This window comes from Pygoscelis adeliae, unplaced genomic scaffold (assembly GCF_000699105.1).
Source record: "Pygoscelis adeliae isolate BGI_AS28 unplaced genomic scaffold, ASM69910v1 Scaffold485, whole genome shotgun sequence".
In the NCBI taxonomy this organism is placed as follows: domain Eukaryota; kingdom Metazoa; phylum Chordata; class Aves; order Sphenisciformes; family Spheniscidae; genus Pygoscelis; species Pygoscelis adeliae.
The window spans coordinates 416,331-429,428 of record NW_008824803.1 but is presented as its reverse complement, the minus strand read 5'-3'; the positions used below and the strand labels follow the sequence as shown (position 1 = coordinate 429,428).

The window sequence follows — 13,098 nt, the reverse complement described above, 5'->3', positions numbered from 1 at the left end:
GCGTGCTCCAAAAGACAGAACGCCATCATTCTTTTGTCACTTCTACAGCCCCATTTATAACTCTCTGCGTTGGCAACAGGGCCCCACCATGTTGTCGCTTGGTGTCCAGGGAAGGCACCAAGGAACTTGCAGGTGGGTCCCCACGTGGCTGCGAAAACGTCTGCCGGGTTCAGACATAACATTCAGAAATAACGTAGTCAGGTCTTAGCTCCTGCTCCGACATGGGATGGGCTTGAAGGTTTTCTTGGTGTTCTCCATCAGGACAAGGTCGTACCTGCACAGCTGTGGTCTGCATAAAAACAGTCAGCAGGAGCCAAAAGTGAAAAATTGGCCTTTCTTGTATCATCCCCCAGGCAGGTCTCCCAGCATGCTGGAGGCTTATGTAAAATAAGTCACATTCTCAAGGCAATAAGTGAGGTGGACTCCAAGCCTTACCGAGGTCAGGGACACCTCAAGCGTATTTTCATTCTGTTCTACATTATCTTTTGCTTTGCCTCATGGAACAACAAAACAGCGAGCAAACCGAGGTACTGGCTACAGAGTTCACGGTTCCCTGTAAGCCAATCTACACTTGCATGGCCACCAAATGGGTGGTCCTTCCATCTCCCCTTGCCCACCTGCGTGTTCCTGCCGATTCCCTGGTGTCAGCATTCGGGATTTTGCTGCCACTCTGAGCTGAGACCAGGTATTGATCTGGCTTAGAACTAGCCCAGCCGAAAAGCCGAGGCAATACTTAGGCTTTCAGCTGGGGCTACATGAGCGTTAGCCCTGGCGTAGGGAACGAGAGAGGGCAGGACATCCCTCCTTGTGGCAGTGACTGATTACTTAATGGTGTTAAAATAGTCATGAAACGGTACTCATAGCCTGTGGCAGCCCCTCCTAGGGGAGAGTGGACAGCCTCTGATGAAATGTTTGGGCATTTGCATCTACTTTTTAAAAAATTAAATGTGGATCTGGGACTGGAAGTGACTGTGGAGGTGTAGGACAGGAGAGGGGAGTGTCAGTGAGGGGGGGCTGCAGAAGGACTTTGCTTATTAGACATGCACAATGACTAAGGTAAGGGTAGCAGACCTTCATGAACTGCAAAGAAACCTGTTCTGCAGCTCTGTCCTTTTTTTGCTCCACCCTTCTCACTCTGTGATGTGCAGTCCTTGTTTTAACCCAAATTTAAAGCACGTATGGCTTGATGTCCACATGCTGTCCTTGCACACAAGGTCAACCTAAGAGATTCTGTACTCGCTGAGCTCAGGCAGAGATCCCTTCCTCCAAAGGTGCCCTAAAAATCGGGGAAGTGTAAGGGTAGGACTGTAGAGCAGACAGAGGTTAACAAGGTGATTGAAGCGGCTGTAGAAATCTCATCAGCAAATGAACCTGGTAGGTACCTCATGATGTTGTGGGCAGTAGTCAGTGCTTTGGGGCATAGTGGCCAGCAGCTCCCAGTTACTGGAATTCCAGGAGTAGATTAATCTCCCTGTTTGACTGGACATAGAAATTGACTGGGATATAAAATGTGTATTTGGGGCTGGACATCTGTATTTCCCTGAGAGTTGCATTTACTTTCAGCCCAGAGTTCAGGCCTGGGCAGCTTCTCTATAGCTACTCAAAGGTCATTTTCCTCACCAAAGGTTCAAATGTCAGACCATGTCGGAGTCAGACCACTAATTACATGTTTTCAGTACAATAAGACAACCTCTGTGTTCAAGTTCAGCTATGGGATTTGTGTGCATGCACTAAAGGCAGAATTTATTCCCAAGATATGTGTGCAAGAATTATTAAATGTGAAATAAATATATTTTTTCTGGACGAACTCAGCCAGGCCAGGCATCTGGGAGATTAATTTACTTCTGTCCAGTTTGCAATGACAGAAATGGTTTCTAAACATCTGCTTACCTTTCTGGATTTGTAAGTGACCGGAACCTCATTTGGAGAATCCTGAGTTTGAATTTTGGGCCAATGACAGATCCCGTGGAAAACGTCAAGGAAATTCTTTCTACGTTTTCAAAGTCCTGGTCGAATCCAATTAGCAAAGTGATTTGGTTGTACCGCTGAAAGGCTGCAGCTTCTCTAAAGATAAAGCAGACAAGGTGTCAGAGAGTCACCAAGGGAGTAACTCCATTTTTAATATATTCAGTATAATATTAGAAACAGTGCCGGGGGAGGAGGAGGACTGAACTTATGATTAGTTTCTGATTTATAGGAAATGGGTGTGGATTCAGGTCTCCAGGTGTGAACCTGCTCAGCCACTTTTGCACTCTGTTATTTGGGGCGGGAGTGGGGACACAGAAGTCTGATGCTGTTTGCTCTGGTCCCAAACCAGAATCCTCACCGTGATTCCACTTTGAACTCGAGTGGACTAGACCCAGATGTTGTTCGTACATGGCTGGCTGTGCAGACCTGAGTGCTGAGTCATTCGTGGAGTTTGCAGAATATGTTGCTGTATATAAAAATCTGGTTGTAACAATGCTGTATGGCTGAGGTAGCTCTACAAATGGAAGGCTGTACCTTGGGGTTATTAATGTCCCTAACTAAATTTCTGGTAGTTCTCTTCTGGCAAATGCAGCAGAAGCGTCTGTGAAACAGTGCAGCTTTGACCAGGATTAACGGAGAGTAATCCAGCTTCTCAGGATAGGAAAACAGCACAGGTTTAAACACATGAAGCCTTGCAGGTCTGGGGTTTGACCTTGGTCTTTTTTGACAGTGACCGGTTCCACTTTGAGATATGCGTGAAAACTGCACTGGTCTTGGGGCAAAAGTAGCAGAGCTGCTCACAAAAACGCTGTGGCCACACCACACATTCTTTATATAGCCAGTTGTATGGCCATAGTTTAAGGTTTCCCTTATGAAGGTGAAGCATGCAGATGTGACTGGAAGCATATCCTGGTTGCAACACTCAACATGACTGCCTTTGTTTAGAAGTTTTAGGAGGCCTGACAAATAGGACAAGTTTTAACCTGTCAAAGGTGTTTACGGCGTGTGTGTGTGTAAGCATGCTGCCTGGTGAGCTGTCACACACTTGGCAGAGCGGGGTGGTCCTGTTGTGCAGCCCCAGGGAGCTATGCAGATTGCTCCAGTGCAAGCAGATATGGCTGAGAGAATATACGCTTGGGAAAACTAGTTGAGCAGGACTTGTTCGGCTGAAGTGTGTTTAGATCAATCAGGAATTTGCATGTCCATGTAAACACCATTAATTTGCCTCTCCAAGTGGAATGAATTGATTTGGATGTTACATATTCAGGCCCAGGTTCATGCCAGCTGTCTTGGGCACCTGAAGCTGGAACAGAACACTTCCAGGAAAGGGAAGGAAAGAGGGGTAGATGTGTTTTTCCTCCTGCTTTAGTGGAAGCCTAGGACAGCCATGCTGCTGGCTGAGATTGTCCACTTCAGTCCTTAAGATGACTGAGAAGGCTCTGAACCAAAGGGCTGGGCTGTCAGCTGGTGTGTGCTGGGGGAGTCTGGGAAAATCACATAGGGCCAGACAAGCCCTAAGGCATGTACGCTATCAAGTATCAGCAGAGAAATTAGAGGAGGATATCTTGCCTCCTCCCAAGTACAACTCCCCGGATGCAGTTGTACCAAGTGATTTGCTAACATTTACAGATCGTGAGATTGGTAAAACTTACGGATTAACTTTAGATTCTGCCTTCTTCCCAGTTTCATCAGCTAGTACAATGCTGAAGGTGCCTCTTCTGGTGTCTTTGTTCCATGTAATAATATCCACAAAGTAGTGATAAACTGAGGTGAGAGAGAGGGTGGTCAAACTCTGCACACTCTGCTTTCCAGCCTGACTGTGTGCCTGTCTGGGAACTGAGCTGCAGGTGTTTCTCCCATTTGCTCATTTGACACAACCCGTTCAAGTTATGTCTAAAATCTCTTTCTTCTTCCTTTGCAGAGATTTCTAACGGAAATATTAAGAGATGTCTGGGAAAGCACTACAGCAAGGGCTCACAAGTGGCATGCAAGATGGCCTCTCTATGGCTTTCAGCACACCGCCTTTCACTCCCTGCCTTCCCCGTTCATTTTCAGATTGCCTTTTTTTCTCCTGTCTGCCTCTGATCCCTTTCATTTCTGTTCTCAGCATCTTTCATTTGTCTTCTCTGTCATGGAGCAGAATCGTCTGCTCTCTACTCTGGTCTGTAACTCCCTGAATTCACTTGCTGACCGGCACTGGAGCTCAGGCCATAATCCCTGCCCATGGCTTGGTATGTTGGTGATCATGAGGGTGAAACCTTTTTTCACTGATTCTCCCTTGCCTGGGCCCTTTTCCTGTGCCTTTCACTTTTGTCCAGGGTAGCTTTTTTACCTGTTCAGCTCAGAGCATGTCTTTGACTCTCATTGTTCCCACACACCTCTTTCTTGCACAAAAGAGTGGTGTGTTGTTTTGAAACATGGTTTAGGAACTACCCTTTTATGTTTCATTTGCATGTTCTCAACAAATTTCCTAGCACTGTAAGCAAGATGAGCCTGTTCTTGCACATCTCTAGCGAGTAGTTGGCTTTCACAGCACCAGGCAGGTTTGCAGGTAAGAAATGTAATGGCAAGACTGCAGGTGGACTCAATTCTATCCAGCAGCCGCTGGCTTTGTTTCTAAAATGCTGGCTATGATGCCAATAGCAACTAACCATCTCTGGTTCAGCTATTGCTGAAGGAGGCAATACACAAAGAAAAATCATCTCAGAAATCTTAGTCACTTACTACAAAATGGCTCTTTGTCCGCTGTATCAAAAAACATACTTGTCACTGGATGGCTCTGTTGTGTTAAATAGCTTTTCCACTTATGGGCATAATAACCTATAGATGACAGTTTGAAAATGAAAACAGAAGAAAACAGAAAGAAACAGTGTTACTGCACAGGGATATAAGCAACTGAATTGCTGAAAATAACAAAGCAAGTATTTAAGAAATAGTATATTGCTTGCCAGCTGCAAGGTAGTTCTGTGACACATGCTCCCATACTCTGTAGACTTATACCAGGGCTTAATTTTACTTGTGTAACTAAAGCCAACTGAGTGTCTAAATATGCCTGGTTACTGTTCAGCACTTATTTTAAGATTGATCTTTTTCCACGTCTGATATCCATGGTCAAGAAGGATTTCATTCTGCAGTGCAGAATGAAAATCAGCCCCTTAGCTTTGCAAGTTCATCTCTGGAAGGGTTAGGTTTTTTTAGCATCAACATTTCAGAAATGGCAGCCTGAAGCTGGGCTGTCACATCTGAGCTGGGACACTTCTGTTGGTCAGTTACAAAAAAGCAGAATACCCTTTGTTCACACCTCTGCCATTCCTTTTAGAGTCAAGAGGGGTTTGTAGTGCTGAAAATTTCTTAGAAGAGATTCTGTTTTAGCAAGAACATGCTCATATCCCTCAAACTCTGCAACTAACGGACTTTAATTCATTGTTTTTGTGACTTCAGTGTAAAGATCCCAAGTCTTGTTTTGGCTTTTCTAGTTCTGGATCCTTTACATGTGGATTTCTGTTCTAGATCATAACATGATGTGACCGTACAAAGAGCAGGGAAATTTCTCAGGCCTCTTTTGCCTGCATCAGAGGCTTGTACCTCTGCAGAAGTCAAGGGGAGATCACCTCAAAAACCTCGGTGGAAATAACTTACATGCTTTTGCAAAGCACTGTGTTGTGTTAGTCCTTTAGCAAAACATTTGTCACACACCAAGTTACAGTAATGATGGGCAGCTCTGTCAGACACAGGATGTATTTACGTTCCCTGGATCCTTACCTAGGATGGGACATGGCATAGGCCAAAAAGTTTCGCAGCTGGTACATTTGCCGTTCCTGTAATTTCTGTATGAGTCACACGGGTATGCAGTAATATTGCAGCTCTGTTTCAGGGATGACATGAACAGGAAAACAGACCTCTGGTGGTCACATTTAAAATACTGCAATCCTTCATCATACATAGAGAAGAAATATTTTGTTAGCAATCCTCATGCTTCAGGAAAACGGTATTAATGCACTAGCGAAAAGGACACACCAGTGGACAGTCACTGACCAGTCTGAACACAACAGATTGCACTGGGCTGTGGCAGAACAGTGAGTGGGCACTAGCCTCTCCCTTTGAGTGCACTCAGCTCTGCCTATGTCCACTTTACTTTTCTTCTTGTCTTTCTTGGTTTTAAAAACATATTTGTTTGTATTGTTACTGTAGTTCCAGAGGATCCAGCTATGGATCCTACTCTGTCTCGGGTCTCCTCATCTTCTCTCTGAGCTCAGGCCTGACAGCTGGATATTGCTTTTCTTTTTTTGCACATGGCTTTCCATTTTGGTGTTAAAAACTCTTTAGAAAGACATAACTAATAAAATGAGTTGTTGCATGAGCAGCAAAATGAGTGAAGCCTCATTTCCTATGGATTTTTGTTTCAGGCTGGTTTCCTGTGTAGATTCTCTTGGGTCTGATAGGGGTCGAGTTCACATTACTGCCTTTTCTTCTGTGAGGAATCTTCTTCACCCAGCTTTCATAAAACCAGTTCTGCTGCTGGGCTGCAAAGGAAAAGAGCTTTCTTGCATTCAAGACTAGGGCTCTACCTGCCAGACTGCACTATCTGTCACTGCCAAGAAAGGTGCATTGGATTCGGTGTAACTGCCTACCCCACATTCATCTTGAACCTGTTTTCTGAACAGTTTCTTGCCGTTGCTAGTCCTTGGGGTTTTGTGTGTGTTCTAAGTAATTAAAAAACATATATCCCACAGGTTTTCTAAACATAGTCACAAAACGAAGGCACAAATCTGCCTGATGACTTTTTGCACGGAAAATTAATCCCATTTGCATTTGTGACAGAGAGCAGAAGGATCACCCCTCACTCATACGTCTGCCTGGTGCACATCAGCTAAACTCCTGTTATGTCAGTGTGCCACATCAGTGCTGGGAAGAGATTGCTGTCATGGCTTTCCCAGAACATGGTTTTCATATATTTTCTAAGCAGTGATGATGTTTCTATGGCCTTCTCCTCTTTTCTGATTGGAAACATTTTGTCAGTGTTTGTGCAATTCAATGCAGAATTAATTACCAGAAAATATTGTCAGTGGACAGCCAGGCTGGTCGGTCCCGCCGTTGGGGTAGAAGTCTATGTGGCCTAGTGCATCTGTGTAACCTAGTCCTGACAAAAGAAAATACGAGGGGTGTGGGGAGGGCATATTAAATCGTAAAATGCAGAAGAAAGAAACATAAGAAACTAACTGGAAAAAATAATAGTTATTTAGCTCTAGGATGCCTCTCTGTGCAGGAATATTAATGTCATTCATCTATTTAGGCAGCAGGCCAAACAGTTGTGACCCAGCTGCGTCATTTTAGCAGTGGTATCAAATACCTAAAATAAGTCTGTGCGTGTGACAGTACAAAATTTGGCTTTTTGTGTCGCTGTGTGTGGGAGAGGAAAAGGGATGTGAAACACTGGGTATTGCTGTGCTGCTGAAGTCCGAGTTCTTGGAGGGACTGGGAGAAGATGAGAGGCAGCAATGAGGTGGGAAAGCCTAGTGCTGGGGGTAGGATGCCAGTGGGGCTTGCATCACACTGCTGGCCTGGCTGGCAGGTGCGAAGACATGCTGTGCACTGGTTGGGAAAGGAGCGAGCTGAGGAAGATTCCAGACTCGCCCTAGAGGAAGGTTTAGCCCACGGGAGGTGGGATGAAGACTGGAAGCATCATGCAGGGAGCCACGGGGTTGGGGATAGCTGATCTGCTGTGCAAGGCATTGAGCTGTGTGACTAGCTTTTGAGATGCTGCGTGCTTGGCGGCAGCCTGACCCGCAGTGCGGCGTTAGTGTGGAACTGCTCTGGCAGGACTGCGTGCTGCGGTATCAACATGATTTCCCTGCACCAGCGCCTAAGTCCTTGTGCTTCATGGGCCACGAGGCTATAATTGCTGTAAAACAGCAGCATGTTTTGAAATGCAAATAAAACAGCAGCTCCTGAGGGAGTGCTGAGCACAGTGTGAGGAACACAGGACCACAGAGCCCTTCACAGCACCAGTGAAGGAGACTGCTGTCCTCCTGGGCCAAAGAAGCAAGGATCCCCCAGCACTGCTGCCTACCAGAGCCCCCGCTTTCCTGTGCTCCCCATGAGTTTCTAGGTTTCCTCATAACGGTAAAGAGGAGAAATCTCACATACCATCGGTGTCCGAATGAATGACATCAACAAACTGTGCGTCTGTAGGATCCAGCCTCTCACTAGGCGGCTTTCCTCTGTACAAGGGGCCTGCTGGGTCAAGGCCTGCAACACAAAACCATGCGCATGGCATCACTTCCATACTGTGCAGCTCGCTCCGCTCATGGTGAACAGCTATCCTCAAAGCAAAAGGACTGACAGGAAGAAGGGCTTACCTGTGATTCTTCCAAGTGTACCGTCAAACATCTGTCCCACAAAGCCAGAGATGTGTGCTCCCAGGCTCACGCCTATCATGTGCAAGGAGTCAAGTGATGCTCCATCAACCTGCAATTTAAAAGTACTCGTGGTCACAGATTTTAGGCACATGAAAGGCATAAAAAATATCAGGAGGAGGAATGTAGATGCATCTCCCTGCTTTTCCCACCTTTTCCCTTGGTGTGTTCCACTCTGTGTAAATATTCCCCCTCTGATAGTCCCATAGTACAACCAGCACTCATGCTGAGGGCCCAGATAGAGAGAGCTGCGATGAGAACAGTTCAGCCAATGGTTGTATTTTCCTGGGGCAGTGACTACAAGTGTGGACAGGAACGAGTATTCATGGGCCCCATGAGTTGTCCACAACTCCAGTTGCCCACATGAGGTTCCTGCAAGGCATTAACAGACAGAACGATCCTAATGAGCCAGTGTCATCATTGACTGTGCCTGTGCAACAGTCAATTGCAGGAGGAGCTGCAAACTGTAGCTGATACCCATAAGCTGACTTTTGGACATCCAGAAAGTGGAAATAGAGTTCTATGTATGGGAAAACATATCTGTAGAGTTTCGTATCCAGAAATGTAGAGACTTAGAGCGTAAACTGAATATTGCAACAAAATACCATCATACCAAGTCCAAGGGTAGAATTTGGCACTGCAGTATAGCTGCACTTCCAAAAATAAATGCATTCCTTTTTAGGAGTTTCTTTTCCCAGACATCCTGCTGTGTTTAAACAGTTCCTTTGTGCCCTTTACATACTGTGCATTAACGGCTATATCATAGTGTGAACGTTCAACTTACCAACATTTCATCAATAAGTTTCTTCAGAATCTCAGCAACTTTCTTGCAGTTTCTGGAAGCATTGCTGTAGATGAGAGTTGTTGCCCCCTGGTTCCAGTCCACAACGATGACGTTCATGTCTTCTACGGAAAGCAGAAGATGTACCAAGTCAGGGATCCAGACCGGGATAGAGCCTGTGAGTCGGTATCCGTGGATGATGAAGGTAGTTTTCTTGGTCACATCTAGATGCTTGGAGGCTGTTGAATTGAGCTCTTCAGCACAGTTTGGGTTCTGTCTGGTGTAGAGCAGCAGCTTCACTTTCAGGTCTGTCCCTATCAAAGCGTTGCTGATGCCGAGAGCTGTGAATGCAGGACATGTCTTCCCAGGATCTGAAAAGAGCAGTGTGGCAATCCTGAGGTTAGCACCAATGTGTTTGCTTTGACCTTTTCTACCTGCCTGCCCTGCACAGGCCCAGGTACATATGCTATGAGCTGTCTGAGCCGGGGCTTCTCCTTTCCTCTCCATCACGTTCATGACTGGAGATACCCTGAAACTTAGGTTTTGTTGCCATGTTGGAACAAAGACAGCAAGTGTACCTTCTTAGAGCAGCATTCCCTGAAACAGCACAGTCCTGCTTCCACTTGCAGCTGGGAGATGTCATGGACTTTCTCCAAAAATCCCACTAGCGTGAGGAAGGTATTAGAGACTGACAACTAGGGTGGTTGCTGTATTGGTTTGAGAGCACACCCAGATGGTCTGGGCAGGTTCTAGGGTAAAGAGATATCCTTGTGGTTTGTTTGTAACTCCAATCTGGAGCTGACAAGCTGCAGAGGATCTTGCTGTTGTGAGGGACAGCTCAATGCTTCATTTGTATTTGCAGATGCAGCCTGCTATTTCAGACTGCGAAATGGGACACCCTTTGACTGCATGAGATATGTTACTGATATTGCTTTATACACAGCTGAAGAGTAACTGTATTTTATGTAAGTGCTGCTTTATGGGACGGTCTCTGCCATTTGAAAGCCTGTCTTTGTTCCTTGCTTTTCCAGCAGAACACCAGCTGAGCCTTCAGAGTCCAGTACAATCTCCAACAGGGCACTGGCAGGGAATGGAATAACTGTTTCCAGACAGACACTGCTTATGAAGGCCCTCCCAGGTTTTGTAGCCTCTTCCTGGCTCACAATCCTTTTCCCCAAATCCCCTTAATCTTATTGAAGAACCTTGTGAGAGAGAGTGTCTCTCTCACACATACACCCTGGGCTGCAGTAATCATTCAGGCTGCAGTTGCTAGAGAAATCTTCCTGATCTTTGTTGCTTAAACGGCTGTGCGGTAGGTAGAAGGGTTTAGAAAACCTGCAGCTGTAAGCTAATTGTGCTCTAACAAATCTCCAATACGCTGTGCATTTTAATTTCTAAATGATGAAACTCTCACAGTTTCTACAAGCAACTTTTCTCCTCCTATGGAAATCAGGAGCATGAGCGTGATATAAATGCTATGTGCCCAGCACATAAAATAATCTGCTCAGTTGCCATAGTTCTGCTAATTACTTTGTAGAAGCCCCAGAAACTCCAGAAATGAAAGTTAATAGGCTAAAAGGATGTTGCAGTTAAGTCCAACTGGATATTTTAAATTGCTAGCATAAATTTAGAAATAAATTTTAACATTTGAAATCCATGGAGTCCTTCCTGTATAAAGCCTATGGTAAAATATGAATAGCAGGACAGGAGTGGTGGAAAATGAGCCCTCAGCCAGGCCTAATGAACATGAGTTGAAATCAGTGGCTTTTGAATTGAGGGTGTTCTGCCTCTGTAATGCTTCAATCGGGGCTCTCAGGGGCAGTGTGACTCTGGGCTCTGCTTGCAAGAGTAAAGGTGACCTGGGTGGCTGCCTCCTGACCAGCTTGCTCTCACCTTGTTCTTACAGTGCCATGTTGCTCCAGAGAAACAGCAGCAAGAGTTCTCTTATGGCACTGCTCATGTGGAGATCTCAAAGTAACTAGCAGAGAAAAGTTATCATTTTTTGCTGACATACACCAGCATACACAGTGATACTCAATGACTGTCCTCTAGGTGCTACTGCAACATAAAAAAATACAATTATTTTTTACTAATAACTAGAAATTGTTATTGTATAGTATTACTATACAATATTGTTAATCATCTTTACGGCCACTGAAGCTGTAGGAATACAGGCAGAAATGCCAGGCAAGAATTACTTCTATATAGTGCAAGATCGCACTGATTGCTTAATTTGTTTCTACATCTCCTCCATTGTGCTGAGACTTGCCCGAGGAGCAAGCACTATGTTTGTCACCAGAACAACCCAAACCTTCTGGTAAAGAAGACCTTTTAAAGAGCTGATTGGCATTTGCTAATACTTAACACAGGAATTGTTTAAAAAGCCTTGTTATATCTGCACCAAGTCTGTTAGGTTTGTTCTATTTTGATTAACAAAATCAGATCAGTGCTAATAATGGGGGAAAATGTGCTAGCTTCACTTCTGGCAAGCTGGTGCATATCCCAGACTCATCCACCATGTGTTACAAAAGCTGACACACGAGGACAGCCAGTTATCCTGGCTTTGCTCTTCATTCTGATAAGCACAGTGAATCCTACCCAAATGGCTGGAAGTGTCTTTGAAACTGCAGCAAGATTTTTCTGGTGGGGCAAGAGGCTTACTGAGATTAACTCTGCAAGCAAATAAGCAAGGTGGAAACTCACAGCCTGGCACTGTACTTAACCCGTATCCAGCAGACCACTTCCCTCCAGGAAAGATGAATAAATGTGGCAATTAACCCAGTGTCCCATTAACTTGCTCCCAGCTCTGTCTTGGCCATTAGCTTGCTGAACAGCCTCAGGCAATTCACTTTTCTCCCTCTGCTCAATTTTCTGGTATGTAAAATAGGACGGCAAACAGCAGTTTCCTGGGCAAGGTGCTCTGACATCTCAGCACCTGTAGCAGGGGGCATACCAATCTGTTAAACCGATGTTCCTATGTGGGAGCTGGACATCTTTTGTCTCGAGCTTGAGATCAGCTTCTGAGGTGCTATTGCAGCAGGAAGGGCTGCAATATATATATATATATAAAATGAAGTTATATACTCCCAGGTGGGAGTGTTGCAGTCATGAGAATGGTCCCAGGCAGATTCTGTGGTATTTACTGCAGTCAGTGCTACTTAAGGCCTGCATTCCTCTGGTCTCTCTCACTCCTTTCTTGGAGACGGTGTTCGGAGGCTTTTTCTTCCTTCTGTCCTGGATGTTCATTCTATAGACAGGCAGGGTTTGCAATAGTGGTATTTTGGGGCTGTGATCTTGAGGCTGTCTGCACGAATAGAATAGCAGCTGAGTTTTTTAACTCCACCAGTGCGTCCTTTGGCAAAGTGAAGTTCCAACAGATTTTCATTTCAATGGGTCAGTGGTCACTTGGTCAGATTTGTAGTTGTCCTAGCTGCGGTCCTCGGGAGACTGTATTGCCACAGAGAGCCTGTGAAGGGGGCTGCTCACCCAGTCAACACCTTGCGTGGACCTCGGATAAATGTGTTGCTGCTTCTGCGTCTGTCTGCAGTTTCACCGACACTCAAAACACTGTCACCTTGCCTGAGCTTTTTACAGTGTGTTTCAACAGACTGGTCTTATGCATCAATAATGAAGTCTTCAGCTTTAAGCACTCTTCACTTCCGCACAGCAAATCTCAGTAGCATTATTGAAGAATTCCATCACTTTTCCACAGAGAGAGTGTGCCCTCTACCTCTTAAAATGCTTTTCAGTATCTCACTGGGTTTCCTTGGTGCCTTCTCACACAATTCTCTTTTTCCACTTATTATTACTACATTTCCTACACATATTTAACAAACTAAGCAAAACACGACCCCAAGATTACTTCAGAGAACCTGATGAAATACAAGTTAGTATTTATAAGAACACTTTTTTTTGTCTTTTAATCCTGTTGGT

The 13,098-nt window shown here is 45.1% G+C and overlaps 2 protein-coding genes across 2 annotated transcripts in view; both read right to left on the bottom strand.

Moving 5' to 3' along the window:
• Nucleotides 1-177, bottom strand: part of TMEM41A (transmembrane protein 41A) — a 2,594-nt gene extending 2,417 nt beyond the window's left edge. The window contains exon 1 of the mRNA XM_009324004.1: nucleotides 88-177. Within this exon, the coding sequence (XP_009322279.1) occupies nucleotides 88-177 (90 nt within the window). The remainder of the gene's footprint in view (nucleotides 1-87) is intronic.
• Nucleotides 178-204: 27 nt separating this feature from the next.
• Nucleotides 205-13,098, bottom strand: part of LIPH (lipase, member H) — a 13,430-nt gene continuing 536 nt past the window's right edge. The window contains exons 2-10 of the mRNA XM_009324003.1: nucleotides 9,169-9,536; nucleotides 8,328-8,436; nucleotides 8,116-8,217; nucleotides 7,019-7,108; nucleotides 5,731-5,898; nucleotides 4,693-4,788; nucleotides 3,621-3,732; nucleotides 1,891-2,064; nucleotides 205-289 (exon numbers count right to left, since the gene is read on the bottom strand). Coding sequence (XP_009322278.1) covers nucleotides 205-289; nucleotides 1,891-2,064; nucleotides 3,621-3,732; nucleotides 4,693-4,788; nucleotides 5,731-5,898; nucleotides 7,019-7,108; nucleotides 8,116-8,217; nucleotides 8,328-8,436; nucleotides 9,169-9,536 — 1,304 coding nt within the window. The remainder of the gene's footprint in view (nucleotides 290-1,890; nucleotides 2,065-3,620; nucleotides 3,733-4,692; nucleotides 4,789-5,730; nucleotides 5,899-7,018; nucleotides 7,109-8,115; nucleotides 8,218-8,327; nucleotides 8,437-9,168; nucleotides 9,537-13,098) is intronic.